Here is a 17,483-nt window from a genome sequence, read left to right as displayed (position 1 = left end):
TGCTCGGTCCCTGCTCTGGCCGAGTCTTCATGGGAGGTGAGCGGTGGTGTTTAGAGGACTTTCACAACCCTGCACCTGAGCCTGCGGAACAGCCATGAGCAGCCCGCCGAGCCCTTCTCCCTCCCGATGGTTCAAAACGCTGCGAAGGTAAACGCTGAATATTCACTTTACACCGACGTAGGACACATTTTTTGGGCGGTTCGATTTTTTTTTTTTAACGTGTTTATGTGTAGGCCTAAAAAAGATCTGTCAGGTGAGATACCTCTACCCCAGGGCCACTTTTGCAAAACTACAAGAGGCCAGCGGCCATTTCATAAACAGACAATGAAAAATACATTCTTAATCTCAGTGGGACTTAATCTGGTTTAATAAAGGTTGAGTCAAATGAATTAACTAAAGGCCTAGAACTAATCTTCCTTTGAAATGATTATTTTAAATTAATTTAAGGGCTGGTGTACACAGGAGCGTTTCTAAGATTTGAGGTCATTCAGGGCTAAACTGTCTGAGGATCCTCCCCTGGCACGCGCGCACACACACACACACACACACACATATATAAAGTTATACTTTTATGATTCTTCCCCCTTGTTTACATTAAAAGTACAAAAAAATTCCAGACTGAATCAATTTATTTTCAATGAGAATTAGGCCCCGTTTACACTTACAGAAAACAGAGACGTTTCCCTGTGTTTGTGTCCTTCGTTTACACCCAAACAGAATTTGCCTCTGAAAATGATTCTTTCAAACTCCGGCCAGAGTGGAGATTTTAAAAAACTCTGGTTGCAGGTTTGCATGTAAACAAAGAAAAACGGAGTGTTCGGCAACCAACGTCACAGTATCCGCCAAAACTTGTGTCATAGGTGCGACCAATGTTTCCATTTTTATTTGGCTGTGGTGATCACATGGACATATTTGGGTGACCATGTTGTTATTTTCGCAATTCTGATTGCCTAACCTGGTCTTGAGCTTCTCTTTACACTGCCACCTACAGGTTTGGCTTGCTCTTATGTCTTGAAGGCATATATACACCTTTTTTTATATAATCTAATATACACAGGTTAGTGTAAACTATTTTTTTTTCTGAAAACGAACAGGTGTGCATGATATTTTTGTAAACAGCTAAATGTCGGTTTATGAAAGTAGCCGGCCACGTGTAAACGTAGCCTTAGAAATACATTTGAACTGGAATCCGATTTGGCCTGCAAGCCATAAATTGAGCATCACTTATCTGTATGTGGCCTTGGAGTGGCTGGTTTAAAGTTAATTACCCAGCTTTTTTATATGCCTCACCTGATTGGCTGGACCTTTCTGGATTTTCACTCCCCCCCCCAGCCAGAGGGACTTTTACTTGGCTTAACTGAACACTAACTCCATTCAGAAATGATCCAGCAGTGCAGAATTCTTGCCAGGGATAAACATGAGTGGAAAAATAAAGGCGTGCTATGCTTGCCAGAGGAATGGCCGGTTAACATGCAGAAGGTATTGTGATAAGTTACGGATTGAGGACATGTTTTTTTCCCCCTCTGGTGTTAAACTAGTGCCTTGGCTGCTGTTTTCAGGACCAGGCTGGGGGAGCCCTGTTTGAAGACATACCCTCTGGAGTGTGTAGATCTGCTGAGGAGGGCGAGAGTCGCCTTTCAAGCAGGACGGAGCCTCAATGAGGGCTTCAGACTGGCTCAGCTGGAGGCTGTGGTGCGTATGCTGGAGGAACACGAGTGTGATTTTGTGGATGCTCTTGGAAGGGACCTTCATAAGGTGAGTGGGGATGCTGTCACCTAGTGCGGTTGTGCTTGTTAAAAACACAAGACTATGACATTGTGAAATGACATCATGGTCCAATTAGGTATTTCTTTATTTTTTAACCAGCCAAGGTTTGAGACAGTTGTGTCAGAACTGATGCTCGTCAAGAATGAGGCACTTCATGCCATCAACAACCTTAAGAAATGGATGCTGCCGCAGCCTGTGGAGAGAAACCTGGTGAGACCCATTTTTCGCAATAGCATATTCATAATATTATTGGGATTACTGTATTCACGATTTACAAAACCTTTTTGGAGAGAACATTCCACCTTGCTGAGTGCTACAAAGAAAAGTATTGTGCTGGGCCCGCCAAAGCAGATTAAAACTTAAGTTGCCTTGCCCTATTCGTAAGAATTACGTGGTCTGATGTCTTTTTTTCTTTCTGTGCACTGATTAACTTTTCACTCACAAGAGCTCTGTTTCACTTTTAACCTAATTTTGTGCTTGTCTGATTGGTGTAGTCCACGACGTTGGATGAGTGTCTGTTGGTCAGTGAGCCGCTGGGGGTGGTGTTCATCATGGGGACCTGGTGCAGTCCTGTCCAAACGTGTCTGGTGCCACTGGTAGGGGCCATCGCAGCAGGTGCAGAAACTCAAGATGATCATTGAATCAGTTTAATTTCAGTATTATTTGTCCTCATACAAGCTTACTGATGATGTGTTATTAATTTATGTAGGAAACTGTGCAATCATCAGCCCCTCTGAGTGCACCGCTCACACAGCAGCGCTTCTTCATCGCCTCATCCCTTTCTACTTGGACAATGTGAGTAATTGCCTAGCAGGGAAGAGCGCAGACATCTCTTTGTCTTGAAGTCTCACAAAGACTGACTTTGAGTGGTTGAGAAAATGCTTAGTATACAATAGGATGGATAAAAGTTGTCCCATTTTTCTTCCTCTTATTTGAGTCTTGTATGATTTAAGAGGACAGCTTTGGTCAGTCAGATTCTTAAGAGGGTTCAGACTCAAATTAGTGGTTTTATTGTGACATGAGACGTTTAAGAGGTTATATTGGGTCAAATCTGGGAGTATGGAAACATCCACATTTTTGCTATCCAAGGTGGACTCTTAAACTATGATTCTGCATTTGTAATCTTAGTATTGATTTGACAGTAAAGACCTACAATGCTACGGTAAAAATGTGTAATAATTTGATCTAAAATCCTTGTTTTCCTCAAGGAATGCTTCCATGTGATTCTTGCAAGCACAAATGACTTGCCTGAAGTCGTGGAACTTAAATTTGACCATGTTTTCTTTACAGGTAAAAAACTAAACTTTGCTATAAAATCATTTTTTGTGATTATTTATTGAATGAATCTTAAGCTATTAAAGATGTCTCTCAATCCCTAGGCAACAGGGAGGAGGGAAGCAGAATTGCTCAGGCTGCAGCTCGAACACTCACACCTGTCACACTGATTCTGAGTGGCAAGAACCCATGTTACGTGGACCAGCACTGTGACATCGCCACAGCTGCACAGCGCATCGCCTGGGCACGTTTTCACAATGCTGGACAGAGCTTGGCGGCTACTGACTATGTCCTGTGCCACGCGGATGTCACAGCACGGCTGGTGCAGGCGCTGAAATGCTGCCTGATGCAGTTCTACGGTTCTGATCCCAGAGAGTCCCGCAGTTACGGCCGCATGGTCAATCTAGAGATCTTCAACCGTACGAGAGACATGCTTTGGAGATCTGGCAAGGTGGCGGTGGGTGGGCAAGTTATAGAAGCAGAAAAATATATCGGTAAGCATTATCTGTGTGGGATTCTCTGAAATAAAGCAAACCGTGTCATAAGCATTATTGTTATTGTTAACTTTTTTCTTTCCCGTCTTAAGCCCCAACGATTTTGACAGAGGTAGCAGTATCAGATCCCATCATGCAACAGGATGTTTTTGGCCCAGTTCTTCCTGTTCTGACTGTAAACAATATAGATGAAGCAATTGCCTTCATTAATAAACAAGAGAAACCCCTTTGTGTGTATGCATATTCCAGCAACAGCAAGGTACATGACAGCTTCAAATTAAGAGACTCTGTATTTATTGTGTGAGCCTGGTGCAGCCAGTCTATATTCTGATCATGTGTTGGCCTTTCTGACACCGCAGGTCATCTCAAGGCTGATGAGTGAGAGCTCTAGTGGAAGCTTTTGCTCCAATGACAGCATCTTGCAGAGTCTGATGGTGGCTCTGCCTTTCGGGGGAGTTGGTAAGTCAGTGGCAGCAGAGTACAAATTATGTCAAACATGGTGGGAAAATATTATCTACAATGTATCAACTCTCCTGACATTTTTGTTCTGACAGGTGCCAGTGGAATGGGTTCCTACCATGGCCGCTACAGCTTTGATACCTTCTCTCACAGGAAATCATGCCTGCTAAGAGGCACAAAGTTTGAATGTGTAACTTATCTACGCTATCCACCCTATGAGGACCGCAATCTGTCTCTGATGATATGGGCCAGTACACTGTCCCAGAAGAGCCAAGGCTGGTGCCAGATCCTGTGACTGTGTGGGAGGGTGATAACCATGTTGGAAGAAAGCCCCTAAGTCCTGAAATGCAATGTAATGTTACTGTATTAACAATAGCTACTGGGGTACAGCCTCATCAAACAGGAAGAGAAATAAACATAGTTGTCGTTCAATCTCTGGGATGATAATTGTAAAACCAACAAGAACGAGATACTCTGCTGCAGTACCATAACTATATGCCAACTCAACAATGTGTGTTTGATGAAATATTACCTTGCAAAATTAAATGTAAATGTATTGGCTAATTGGTTTAGGATTTGGCCAAAGCTTATTACTACTATTACTAAAAGTTTTATTACTGCCTGTATTCTCAGATTATGCTAAATGAGAAAACAATTTTGGACTTCATCATATTTATTGATATTTACAATAAAAGAGAAATCTCTGCAACAACCACCCCCATATACAAAGTAGGCCTTTGTCTTATTTAGGGCTGGGTATTAAAAGACATCGACCAAAATAACCCAGTACCAATAGTATTGAAAGTTCTCCAGTCAAATGATATGTGTATTTGATCCATTTTGTACACAGATATAGAAAAAAAAAACACTTGTATGCAGCGAATCAAAGCATTATTTGATTTGATGCAATGTGCGATTGGCCCACTACCACAGCAGCTACAACCTTTACCCGATGAAGTTGAGCGCACTATATTTAAGGTGGCCGTCCTGCATGTCGAGATTCTAATCATCAATTTAAGTGGGGAAAAAAGTATGAAATACAGTACTCTTGGTATCCATCACTTTAAGGGTATTAGTACTGGTATGGTAATTTTATACCCAGCCCTAGTCTTATGCCTCAAGTGATAATCCGGTCATTCAGGTCTTTTGTAGATTTTCTCCTCGTTGCCTTCTTTCATGGCTGCATATCTTGCTGCGGTGAACAGGTAGTCGCTCAATCTGAGTGAAAATGTTGAAACACTTATCAGTTGTGTAATAGAGGAACCATGTTCTCATACATTTTTAAGCACTGGACTGACCTATTCAGAAACTTTGCAACGTCTGGATCTGCCTCGCCTGACCGCACAATTGGAGCAACACTATAACAAGAACAATGATCTTGTTAGAAAGCCAAGTCAAAGGGGGTACTTTTACATTATTAAAGGCAAAGAGCATGTTGCAACTGACCTGCGTTCTGCTCTCCGACACACTGTCCGAGCCAAGTGCAAAGCTGCGCTGCCCTTCCCTCCAGACTGTGACACACAAAACAAGTGTCAGTACAAAAGGAAAACCTGGACTCCCATAAGAACTTCAGTGTCACACAGACGCACAGATGGGCTTACAGGTAAAATGAAATTGGTCAGTGGAGGGAGTTCTTCTGTAAATGCATCGATCCACGTTTCCAGGTCTGCAATTGGCTGAGCAGTAAATTTTGTTTTCTCTTCCAAAAACAGAACAGAAAAATAATTAAAGCCAAGAGATCTTCAAGCACACAGATGACGCAATATTTTACTGCATTGGAGCCAGGAAATGCATACTTATGTGACTTTGTCTTGCAGATGATCGAGGGGTGGCAATATTGGAGCCCACATCTTGTAAAATGCACTGTATCTGCAATGAAAAAAGAAACACTGTCAGGAATTGTATCTATCTGGCTGATATAAAATGTCTGCAATGCAGGAAGTTAATAGAAGAGATCATGAAAGTCAAACCTTGTCCAGCTGATATGTGAACGTGTGACCTTTGTTGAGGCAAAATTCTCTGGCCAAGCTGTAATGTATAATTCCACATGGTCACTTCAGGTGAGGCAGATCATAAGAGTTACAGTGGACTGTGACAGGTCAATAGTAGACATTTTACCCTATTGCTGATGACAGCTCATCTGTATTCCCTAAGGCTTCAAAAATGTCATCTTCTTTTGGCCTCCTTTCTCCTGTAAATGTGCTTGAGAAACCTTTTAGGGAGCACAGGAAGAATGGAGTCAACTTTTGTAAGAACTACTTGGGGTAATAGTGCTGTAACAAGTTTTCCTAGTTATGCTGAAAAACAACCTTTGTCTCCAGTTTTGGTGTATATTTTGGGTACCCTGTTCTCTCCTTCAGTGCCATAACTGTAGAGAAAAAGCAAGACAGGAACATTTTTTTTTAATGTAAACAGACATACAAGCCCACCACAACCATTTATGTATGTACTTAATATAATAATGTATTTTTTAAGGTAAGATACACATTAAATCCCTAAGGAAATTCTTGTTCCAGATTGCTCCAAAATTGCAGTTACAATTAAAAAAGCAATAATAAGAAAATAGCTGAAAATAACTATAAGATAACAATAACAATATAAAATAAAAAAGAGCATCAATAAGGTGAAAAATAAAAAATAAAAATGGTCTAGAAATTTAAATTAAGATTTTGATCCACTGGGTGTTTATTGTTTAAGTTTAGTTAACAATACTTAGTAGTATCCCAAGAAACTCCCTTGCTAGCACTTTTCTGTTACATAGACAGTTACATAGGTGACATGAACACGAGCTCCACACTTGGCCGCCCACTTTGACAAAGACGGAGGATATTTAACTACCTTCTGCCGGGACACAACGTGTTTCTTGTCCAGTGCTCGCTTATGAGCCTGCCTGCCCTTACAACACAGCGGAGGTGAACAGGTTTGATAATAAACGATGCCATGGTAAAGCTAGAGGCTAGTTGCTAAAGGTGAACAATCAGCGAGAATGCCTTTTGTCCTTCCTTACGGCCCGTAGTTTATGGGCGTTTTGTTTTCTGTCGTATGATTGGTCAACTCACCGTGTGGTTTAAAGGCGCGGGACGCTGATTGGACAAAATAATATATGCTCAACGAGCTGCGACGCTGATTGGACCCTGGAAGCCAAACCGTTGTTCGTCCCTCCTCCTGTGTGTCGGCTGTGTTTTTAGCATGTTTTTAACACGCTGCGCTCGCTGTCAGTGCTCAGAGGGACTTCCTATACTACTGACCAGAAGTGATTTGTTAAATTTTCGTATTCGTCAAGTCTTCGTGAAAAACGCAGAGCTGTAGGTTGAAGTTGTCAGGCGCTTGTTGGTGCTTCAGAGGATTAACATTAGCTAAAGGCAACTAAGCTAGCTAACAATAACACTGTCAGTGGCAGTTCTGTACAGGTTATTGCACTCTGGAAACTGGTACTGAAATGCAAGTGAAGGACTTATTCGTGTCTGCTCCAGGGAAGGCGATCCTCCATGGAGAGCATGCGGTAGTGCACGGAAAGGTAACCCGAAATTAAAGCTAACAAAGATGATTTAATGGGAGATTCCTACCTTCCGGAGGCTGTCGCTACTTTTATTTAAGAACATTTTTGAAGCTGACAAGTTGACTACCCTACTGCAACGTAAACAAATCGATAATTACCTGGAAGGTAGAAAAACACATCCGATAGACAACAGTAAAGCCCTGGAACATTACTTGAAATATTGTAGAAGTCTGATTTTAATCAGCCTGTGTCTCCTGCTCCATTACAGGTGGCGCTTGCTGTGAGTTTGAACTTGAGAACATATTTACAGTTGAAAGGCACCACCACTGGCAATGTTTGCATCAACCTCCCAAATATTGACACATTCCTCTGCTGGGACCTGTCTGAACTGAAGCATCTTATTCCTTATTCCTGTGGTAAGCGATGGTGCAGCACAGAGGACCATGTACACCTTCATACACTGTTGTTTTTACTGTTGCAGCTGCATCATGCATCCTGTAGTCCAGTAAATGCAGGACATTTACAATGTCTAAAAAACAATCTTGTTTGTATTGATGAACATTTAACTCCACATCTAATCATCAGATCAGTTATCACAGCTTTAAAATTATGTCTATTTAGGTTTTAAAGCCATGATAAACCCCATATTCTGCTTATTGTCAGTAGACCTTGTTATGGTATCAGTCTTTGGACATAACAATAACTGGGACAACTTGGGCGAGTTGGACATCATCATTTCTTCTTATATACACTTTCATATATGTATCTTTTTCATACACCTACAGATTAAAGTGTACATGTTGTGATATTCTAGAAATTTTGATTATTGCTGTGTTCTTTAACACTTTAATGTTAACAGGGAAAAGGGAAGAGGTAAAACGTCTGGATGCTGAACTTGTGAAAAGACTGCGTGAATTTGTTGGTGTCACCAATGGAACCTTGGATACTTGCAACATGGCCACCCTAGCCTTCCTCTACATCTACCTCTCGCTGTTTGGATCCGGGTGAGACACTTCCTCAAAGCACAGATGACTAAAAAAATTACATTAGACCATACAGATGTTATGGATACTATGGAAAACCATGAATCATGCCCAGCAAATATCATCCAGTTGAGTAGCTGTAGAGCCAACATTTAAAAAAGGCAGATGTAAACATGTCCATAAGGGCCACCTACAGGAAATGGAAAGCAGTAGCATCAATAATCTGCCCATTTTACAGTGTTCCAGATGCATCTCTTTTTTAATAGCTTCCTCAGTCTTGTGGAAACTGCCTGCCAGAACTGAATTTTTGAATTTATATATGAGCCAGTTCAGATGAGATTAAATTCGGCTGATCTATTACGTGTACCATCGTGTGTACTGCAGTATATCATGGTTGGGCTAACTTTCTTGTTACATGTTGCACTTTGACTGCACATGCGTACTTTGAGATGTTTAGTGAAATTAAATTGTACCAAATTGTTCAGCTCTTGTTATTGCTGTAAATTAAACTGGTAGAATCTTAACAGGGTTATACAAGGTCACAAGGGTTTGTCGTAGACAGAAGCCATTCTACCTCTTTTTAAAAATGCTTCATTCATTCATTCATTCATCTTCAACCGCTTATCCCGGGGTCGGGGTCGCGGGGGTGCTGGAGCCGATCCTAGCTGACATCGGGCGTGAGGCGGGGTCCACACTGGACAGGACGCCAGTCTATCACAGGGCACATAGAGACGTACAGAGACAGACAACCATTCACACCTACGGACAATTTTTGAGATATCAATTCACCTAACACGTGCACGTCTTTGGACTGTGGGAGGAAACCAGAGAAACCCACGCACACACGGGGGAAAATGCAAACTCCACACAGAAAGGCCCAGACCGGGATCCGAACCTGCAACCTTCTTGCTGTGAGGCAGTGCTAACCACTACACCACCGTGTAGCCCTTGAAAATGCTTTATTTGCAAAAATGTTCTCACTATTGATGTACTGTCGATGTGTTCATGGAGTTGAGGGGGATTTCACTGCATCTTGCATCGCATCTTGAAATGTAGATAGTAGAGACAGACGGACCGGATGTTAGTTTTAGCGACTCCAGCAACAGTGAGAACAGAAGATGCTCAGGAGCATTAGAGCTGCAGGTTGTGGGGAGGTTTAATCAGCACTGACACGGTGCTGCCGTGTCTGAGAGAGGTGATGGGTTCTGACAGGATGGCCACTAATGAGAGTCTGGCACCGGGCCACACTGCAGCCTTTAACAAGTCTGGATGCGTTTTTCCCTCGAGAGAAGAGCTGGACAATTAGTTTAGAGTGGTTTCCTGTCTGCCCAAAAGCAGCTTCCTGACAGACATTAACCGCAATGCCAAGCAAGTTTCTGTTGCATGTCTAGGTCTGTTTAGATTGCTTAACATTAAACATTCCCTATAGTTATGTATATAGTCTAACTTTACCAATAATATGATTAAATAAAGGCGGGATCTTACCTAATACTTCATAGATGTTGTGTTTAAGTGCTTTTATACAAACAGGCTCAGTTTGTATGTTTATTTTCTCAGTGAGTTGCCCAGCTTGACAGTGTCCGTGTGGTCGGAGCTGCCGACCGGAGCAGGACTGGGGTCAAGTGCTGCCTATTCTGTGTGTTTAGCTGCAGCTCTGCTCTGTGCAAGTGGAGCCATCCCCGCTCCTCTCAAAGAATGGGATCACACTGCCAGGTAATGACATTATATTAAGGGAATGTCTCTAAAAAGGGATCACAGAGGGGGATTGTACTTCTCACGTCTCCAGAGTCTCATCTAAAGTCATGTGGTCTGAAGTCTTTGGAGAATGAAAGACCTTGACTCACAACATTAGACTTCTTATACTTCTTGAATAGAAAATCAGATAAATGGATGGGGTCAACTCTTCAAAATTAATACATGCGCACTATAATGCAATCCAAAAGCAGTAGCCAAATCCAATTTTAGGCTAAAAAAAAGGCTTATGAGGTTGTATTTTTTATAAATGTTTGTAACGTTTTTCTTTAATTTTCCTTTAATTTAACTAGATTAGTTTTTAAGTGATGTTGACAAGTTGCTGCATAATTAATAGACACACTCTAACACAAAAACAACCTACAGAGAAATGAGAAGGTAAAAAACTTAACGTTCTCAGAAATATTCATTTTATATTCAAATACTGCATTGCCAATTTTAATTATTGAACTGTCCATACTTTTGAAATTGCATATGTCAGCTGTCCACATGAATGTTCTTTTACTAATATCTGTATATTGTTAATGTTTGAGTCCATAGTTTATGGAGGTTTTTTTTATGTGAGATGGTATTATAGTGTGAGGTGTTGATAGTATTTTGTACCTACTATAATGTAACATTCTAGATAAATTAATCACTAGCAGAAATTCTATAATCATTCATTAAACATTCATACAGAGGTTAGGTCCTTAAATGACTGTTGACATACAGACTTCCCCTTTAATTTACAAATAATTGCAGGTGGTGTCAGGAGGACCTGGAGCAGATCAACAGCTGGGCTTTCCAAGGGGAGATGATCATCCATGGTAATCCTTCAGGAGTAGACAACGCTGTAGGAACATGGGGTGAGGGCCGGAAACGATCCGACATACGGCCGGTACATATGGTGTTATACCTGCCGTTTGTCTCCGTGGACAAAGAGCACTCCTTAATGGAACCACCACGGATCATTATCATTTTGATGATTATCTATTTAATGATTTTGATTTCCCTATATGTAGGTGGCATGCTGAGATTCTTGGCCGGAAAGATAATACCGCTGAGCAGGTAATGACACTGATTAACAATTTTTAATTTCATTTCATTTAAAGGGTACACAGTGATTTAATAAAGATTGTAGTGTCTTTTTTTTCCTCATAGAAAAAACAACTGGGTAAAATTAGCGCACCAGAATAATACGTCTGTATGAACTCTCTGATCCGCTGCTTTACTTCCAGGGTGCCGTTATTAAGAATCCTCCTCACTAACACCAAAGTACCACGTAGCACCAAGGTACTTGTTGCCAGGGTGAAGGACAAGATTAACAAGGTACTAAATGGTTTCTTCCTCCCCCATGTGTTACTTGCCGACACTGTAATTAATATAATAGGCAGTGCTTTTGCATGGCAGATACTCCAGAGCCAGGCGTTGAGTGCCTTCATAAAATATTGAAATTAAACTCTTAGCCAGCGCCCCTGTGTGCTGTTGCCGTGGTGACACCAGCAGGTGTGCAGATTTCTGCCACAGACCTAGATCGGTCTGGATGGTGTTGTGGCAGTTGTTGTAAGGCTGGAGCACACCCAAAATTAAACCTGCCGTTATATAATCTGTATTTGTATAAAACAGCTTTTTTTTTTTTTGACCATATGCACAACTTAGTTTTTCACATAATCTGTTGTGATGACTTTGTGAAGACATGCACAAGTTGTGTCAGATGTTATTGGATTTGCAGTGTTTTTATTTTCCTCTCCTGTAGTTTCCCTCTATCATGACCCCGGTGCTCGACTCAGTTGATGGCATTTCCTGCACTTGTGAGAAAGTCCTCTCAGAGATGACCTGTGAGCCAATCACCGGAGAGCACTACAATATTCTAGAGGTGCAAAATATTACAGATTGTGTCTAACATGTTGAATCATAAATGAGTCACTGAGACGTTACAGCAATAAAATGTAATTGTAATACTTGAAATACAATATCATATTCCCTTTTTAATGTAAAGACCATATTCTTATGGCTAATTCTTTACCAGCAGCAACAGGTATTAACAACAGCTGTGTCATATCATTTATAGGAGCTCATGGACATTAACCAGCACCATCTGAATGTGATGGGTGTGGGACATCCTTCCCTGGACACACTGTGCCGGGTCACATTGACCAAAGGGCTCCACAGCAAGCTAACTGGTGCAGGGGGAGGAGGATGTGGCATCACCCTTCTGAGACCAGGTACTATAGGCCAACTGCTCCACTGTGTATGTCACAACAGTCTGCATTCACAATTGCAGTGTCTTTTTCTTTTTCAATAGTAGAAAAAAAGGCAAATAAACCCTGCAGAGCTCTACATATTGTTAAAATATCATTGCCAATGCTTTTCTGCCTTCTGTGAAGGAACAGCACATCACTTGACTGTTTTTAAAGGAGACGAAAACACTATTCAAACTCCTATCTAGTGTATACTAAGTACACCGTAGTGCTCTTCTGCATGCAACTAGTCAAAATGTAATAATATGCGTGGACAGATTAGAAAACGGGGGTACCCTTCAAAGGTGACTGATGTTGCCTTTCAGCGTGCCAAAATAACTGAAAGGAAAGATTTGCTCCGCGAAAAGACAAAGAAACAAAAAAAGACCTGTCCTGCATCATCCAGAAACAGATCACTAAACAGCCTACTCTATTCTGTTATAAGAGGTCTGAAAGGTAACTATAGATTGTGCACAATGTAATAATACTTACAACTGTAAGAGCTTCAAATATCCATTTACCAAAAGCTTTTCTATTGACCAGTTTATAAATGGCAACACTTCAAATCACTTCAATAACTCTGTATATCTGAGTAAAAGACAGCGAATCTGGACTATCTAATGGTTTATCTAAGGCATTACATGAACCACCATCGTCTCTATCTGCCTTTAAAGAATGAGAGTTATTAGAGGAAGGGATTTTCCAAAATACTATGAGCCACACAGGCCTTAATGATAGTTTTACTTTGCAATACTTGCATGATACAGTAGTTATCATCGTATTCCCGTTCACTCTATTAGATTGTATTTTGTTAGCTGTCCCTTCACTTGCCTCTTGTGGCTAGCTGAGTGTTATAACCCCTTTGGGTGTGGTCAGCTGTACACCTGTGTTAAATTGGTTGAATTAGGTCATTGCTCTTGTATACAGTGATTTGCTGTTAACTCTGTTCGTGCTCCGAGAAACGGGCGATGACATTTGGTAAGTCCTGCTTTACCTGCTGTTGTAATTACCTTTCCAGTTTAAATTATGCATTTGGTTGAAAATTAATTTCTCATTTCTGTCAAGGCTACACCTCCGCTATACCTCCTCCAATAGATCTATCTTATAATGAATTGGATTTGATGAGGGAAGTTTGATGAGCCAAACTGTCAGCCTCCTGCTGACAACAAATGATCTGTTTGCCTCAAACGCTCCCTCACTCTTCCTCTCCGAAACAACTATTTGAGTGGCAGGAAATGATGAGAAAGCTGCACAAAAAGGGTTCTTTGGTGTGCTGGTACTACTGTGGAAACTTTGTATCATCCTCTCTTTGACAAAACAAACAAGCAAAGAACCTTCGAATTCAGTCTTTGTTTACGCCGGCAGCCTGTACTGAATTTTCATACGTTTAAATTCCTCTAAATAGATTTCCAAATGCTCTTTATTTGTTTTCTAAGCAGTCGTTTGCATCTGTGTGGATTGCAGCTATTTTCACATAGAAAATGGTGTCTGTCCTCTCTAATGTTCTCAGAGAGTCTTTGTGTTATATCTCTTTGAAGCAAGCACTAAGTTAAGCTATTTTATCATTGCGTTAAAGCTGCTCTTGCATCTGAAGCTTTAATTCAAGCTAGATGTGTGGTTAGCATCAGTATTACTGTGCAGCTGCAGCTGAAGTTTGCTTTGGACCATGTCCTTTACAACAAATAGCAGGGAAGTGGCAGACATTTGGTGGGATCCCATTAATAGCAGAGTAGGTTGGTCTGTGGCTCCAGCGTTGTCCTTTTGGAGACTTTGCAGACTCATCCCTGAAAGCACCACTGTAGTTTACTCGCAAACACTAAACATTCAACAACAGTTGTCAGTTGTAAGCTTGTTATCCACTTTTCTTCAAATGTATAACTATCGCTCACTCTGACACAATGTTTTTGACATTATTACTCGTTTGTTTTGTAGAAACGGATTCCTCCATTGTCCAGACTACAGTGCAGGACTTGAAAGACTGTGGCTTTGACTGCTGGGAGACGAGTATTGGCGGGCCGGGTGTCCAGCAGCACTCTCCTCTCTCTGTTAAGGAGGAAGTTCTGGAGATTTTAAACCGTTACTGAGACTGTGGCTGAACAAGAGGACAGTTTGTCTGTTTTTTAAATTTTACCTCAAGACCTGAGGTATGTTCAACTGATGAAGTGGACCGGACCAATGAAAACGGCACACTGAGTGGAGCTGGACAGAGCTTCCTGATTTCTCTAACAACAAGGCAACTTTGCTTCCTAACTAATTACTGACATTCATTTTAACTATGGGGAAATGATTGACAATCAAAGGTACAATTATATGTACCGGGTGCTTTGTCCACTAGATGGAACCAGAGTTGCACAAATGCTTTTTTATGAAACACGATTAGTGGTAAGAGGTTCTGATAAATTGATTAATGTACAAGGGAGGCACTGGCAGAATTAATTTATAGTTTCACCCAATTTTTTTTAACAGAGTAGGGCCAACATATCTTCATGGATTAGACTCATTAGAGGAATGGCATTAACTGCTCACTCTTGGCATTGTAATATGCAATGTTGTTGGCTAGAGTGAAAGGGGTCATTTTACAGAATATCATGATGGAGAAAAAGTGCGATAAATGAAGTAGTTGTTTCGTTCTTTATAGAAACCCACTGACTATTATGCAGATGTTTGTTTTAGTCTTTGCAGTTCTACAAAGAGGTTTATCAAAGGGACTGCATCACATAAACAATTCTGGTGAACCAAGGAAGTAATAATGACTATTTGCATATAATATAAAACTAAAACTATAAAACCAACATCCAACCTACTGTTTTTATTATGCTCTACCTTTATGACAAAAATGTTGAATCCAAAATAATGCTGAGAAAATAATTAAATAACTTTTTGTGAATATGGAATAATGTTTTGTTAGTTTGGTAAAAATGTTGTTTTTAATAGTGATTGCCCAAGCTGTTTTTTTCTGCAGTTAAAGACCAACTAGCTGTTTTGTTTTGCTAATAGCGGATGGGGAGAGGGAGACAGCAGGAGAGTGTGGCCTCTCTGGAGCCTCTGGATTAGCGCCACTATAATGTGAATCAACAACAACGGGCGTCCTTCTGTGAGTCACACATTCGTGCTGACACATATGCACACACACACCAGCTTTCCTAAATTCTCCTCCACCTAATTGCTCATCCTCCTAAGCGTTACGAAAAATATTCTGCAAATGCCGCAGATACTGAAGAAGGATCTGTTTAGAATATCCCTGATTTGGGGAAAAGGTCATAGTGGGATTCAGTTGAGTTTGAATATCCATTTCATTTTCTATTTTTTAAATGTCAGGAAGATTGAGTAGTACGAATCCGGCAGTGTACGTGAATAGACAACATTTGTCACCCTCCCTCCTTTTCCGCCTGGCGCCCCCTCTGTCCTCTTGAATTGTGTCATCTTTATGTCAGGGCACCCCCCCGTCAGTGCGCCGCACAGTTGCCCCTAACCCCTGCTGGAATTTAATTACCACTGCGCTTTTCAATTGAAATGGCATTGACGAGGGGGGACAAGAGGGAAACAACAGAGCCTGTTTCATTTGAAGCCCCTCTCTTTCTTTTCCGTCTCATTCTCTCTCATTCCTTTTACCCCTGCAAGGCACAGATGGTATTTTTTTTTATCAATGTCAGCGCCTGCTTCTTTCTGCTCTGATGAATAGAATCTAAAGAGGCCCTGAGATTATTTCAGATAACAGAGGGAGTGAGGAAAAGGGGTCAAGGATAGAGAGAGAATGTCAGAATGAGAGAGATGCTGTCCCAGCAGCGAGAAAGGAGACGCGCAAATCATTTAACATTTAACGTTTCGAGTTTTTGTCTGGATGGATCAATGTGGGAGAATCAAGGATGTATAATTCATTTTGTCCAAGCAGGAGGAATGAAATGTTAAATGTGAATTTGCTGAGTGGTCATGCTCGCTGTGGCACATTCCCTCTGGTCTCTCAGTTGACTGGCGAAATGCTTGTCAGGAGCCATTAAGTTTGAACACAGAATTAGACCCGACTGACAAGATATCATGTTGCTGTTGGCCACTGCTTTTACTAACAGGGATTGACTGTAGGACTTCCTATAGTGAGCATTTGCATTAACATACAGAGGCCTCTGGTTCACACTGTGTAGTCGGATGTTATATTGGTAAAGTATTTGTGTGTGTATTATAATTGATGTGCAATAGGCCACAGCAGGGAAGATTCATGTGGCCATCCTCTCCCAGCATTCATGCTGACGCACTGACAGAGGCAACATCAACATCATGAGGGCCTCTCAGTCATGATGGGCTGTATGACACTCGTGGGGGTGTTTGCCCTTTCGGTAAGTGGGGGGTGGCGGACAGTGTTGGTAGCAGGGGTCCAATTAAGATTGCAGGATACAAGGGTGTTGCCACAGGGTTTAGTTTTAGGGAGGAACATTGAATTGTTCTTTTAGCCCCAGTTCCTCATATTACATTTTTTTTAATCCAATGTAATGGATAAGTTTTCCTTGAAATGTTCAGTTGTGATTATCGTTGGGTATCGCTTGTATTTTTTTCCAACGCTTTAAAAAAAAAGAACAAGAGCACAAAACGACTTTCATGTCTAATTAGAACTCCTCGTCATTAGCTTAATATGTTTACCAGTTGTGAAGAATGAGGTGAAGAGGTAAAATTATCCAGTAATTTATATATTTCCACGAAAACAAGATTGCAGTCAAGCTAGCATCTCTGTAAGGCTGACCTTGTCAACGTGCTAACATGCTGAACATTATAATGGAAAACATGCTGATGTTTTGCAGGTATGATGTTTTCCATGTTAGTGTCGCATGTTAGCATGCTAACATTTGCTAAATGGCACTACATACAAAGAACAGGCTGAGGTTGATGGGAATTGAGGTCCAATGGAGATACGAGATCTTTTGGGAGAGACGCTTGACTTCGACCAGAAATGCAAACCTCATGGTGGCGCCAAGAAGAAAAGACATGGGATCACCAAAGTAATTTACATCCATCCTTTGGGGGCCATGAATGTACAGAATTTTAC

At 41.2% G+C, this 17,483-nt stretch overlaps 3 protein-coding genes across 3 annotated transcripts; 2 read left to right on the top strand and 1 right to left on the bottom strand.

Annotated features, from left to right (window-relative positions):
• Positions 1 to 94: 94 nt before the first annotated feature.
• aldh3b4 (aldehyde dehydrogenase 3 family, member B4) lies at positions 95 to 4,290 on the top strand (the record flags this gene model as incomplete). Its single annotated transcript, XM_083911970.1, has 10 exons — positions 95 to 147; positions 1,560 to 1,755; positions 1,867 to 1,977; positions 2,262 to 2,382; positions 2,477 to 2,562; positions 2,976 to 3,057; positions 3,147 to 3,536; positions 3,629 to 3,795; positions 3,896 to 3,995; positions 4,091 to 4,290. 10 exons carry the CDS (start codon positions 95 to 97, stop codon positions 4,288 to 4,290), a joined length of 1,506 nt encoding a protein of 501 aa, XP_083768096.1.
• Positions 4,291 to 4,660: 370 nt separating this feature from the next.
• Positions 4,661 to 6,970, bottom strand: mmab (metabolism of cobalamin associated B). Its single transcript, XM_083912561.1, has 9 exons — positions 6,834 to 6,970; positions 6,305 to 6,363; positions 6,114 to 6,207; positions 5,966 to 6,023; positions 5,792 to 5,864; positions 5,597 to 5,694; positions 5,442 to 5,506; positions 5,294 to 5,353; positions 4,661 to 5,213 (listed from the first exon to the last, which is right to left on the bottom strand). The coding sequence occupies exons 1-9, from the start codon at positions 6,935 to 6,937 to the stop codon at positions 5,129 to 5,131; spliced, it is 696 nt and encodes a 231-aa protein (XP_083768687.1). The 5' UTR covers positions 6,938 to 6,970; the 3' UTR covers positions 4,661 to 5,128.
• A 284-nt stretch (positions 6,971 to 7,254) lies between these two features.
• mvk (mevalonate kinase) lies at positions 7,255 to 15,178 on the top strand. Its single transcript, XM_083912446.1, has 10 exons — positions 7,255 to 7,512; positions 7,763 to 7,910; positions 8,354 to 8,498; positions 10,035 to 10,190; positions 10,971 to 11,074; positions 11,231 to 11,276; positions 11,447 to 11,537; positions 11,965 to 12,084; positions 12,280 to 12,433; positions 14,381 to 15,178. Exons 1-10 carry the CDS (start codon positions 7,435 to 7,437, stop codon positions 14,530 to 14,532), a joined length of 1,194 nt encoding a protein of 397 aa, XP_083768572.1. The 5' UTR covers positions 7,255 to 7,434; the 3' UTR covers positions 14,533 to 15,178.
• The last annotated feature ends 2,305 nt before the right edge of the window (positions 15,179 to 17,483 follow it).

This window comes from Echiichthys vipera (genome assembly GCF_963691815.1).
Source record: "Echiichthys vipera genome assembly, chromosome: 4".
NCBI lineage: Eukaryota > Metazoa > Chordata > Actinopteri > Perciformes > Trachinidae > Echiichthys > Echiichthys vipera.
The sequence above is the reverse complement of the archived record's forward strand: the minus strand, read 5'-3'. Positions and strand labels throughout refer to the sequence as shown.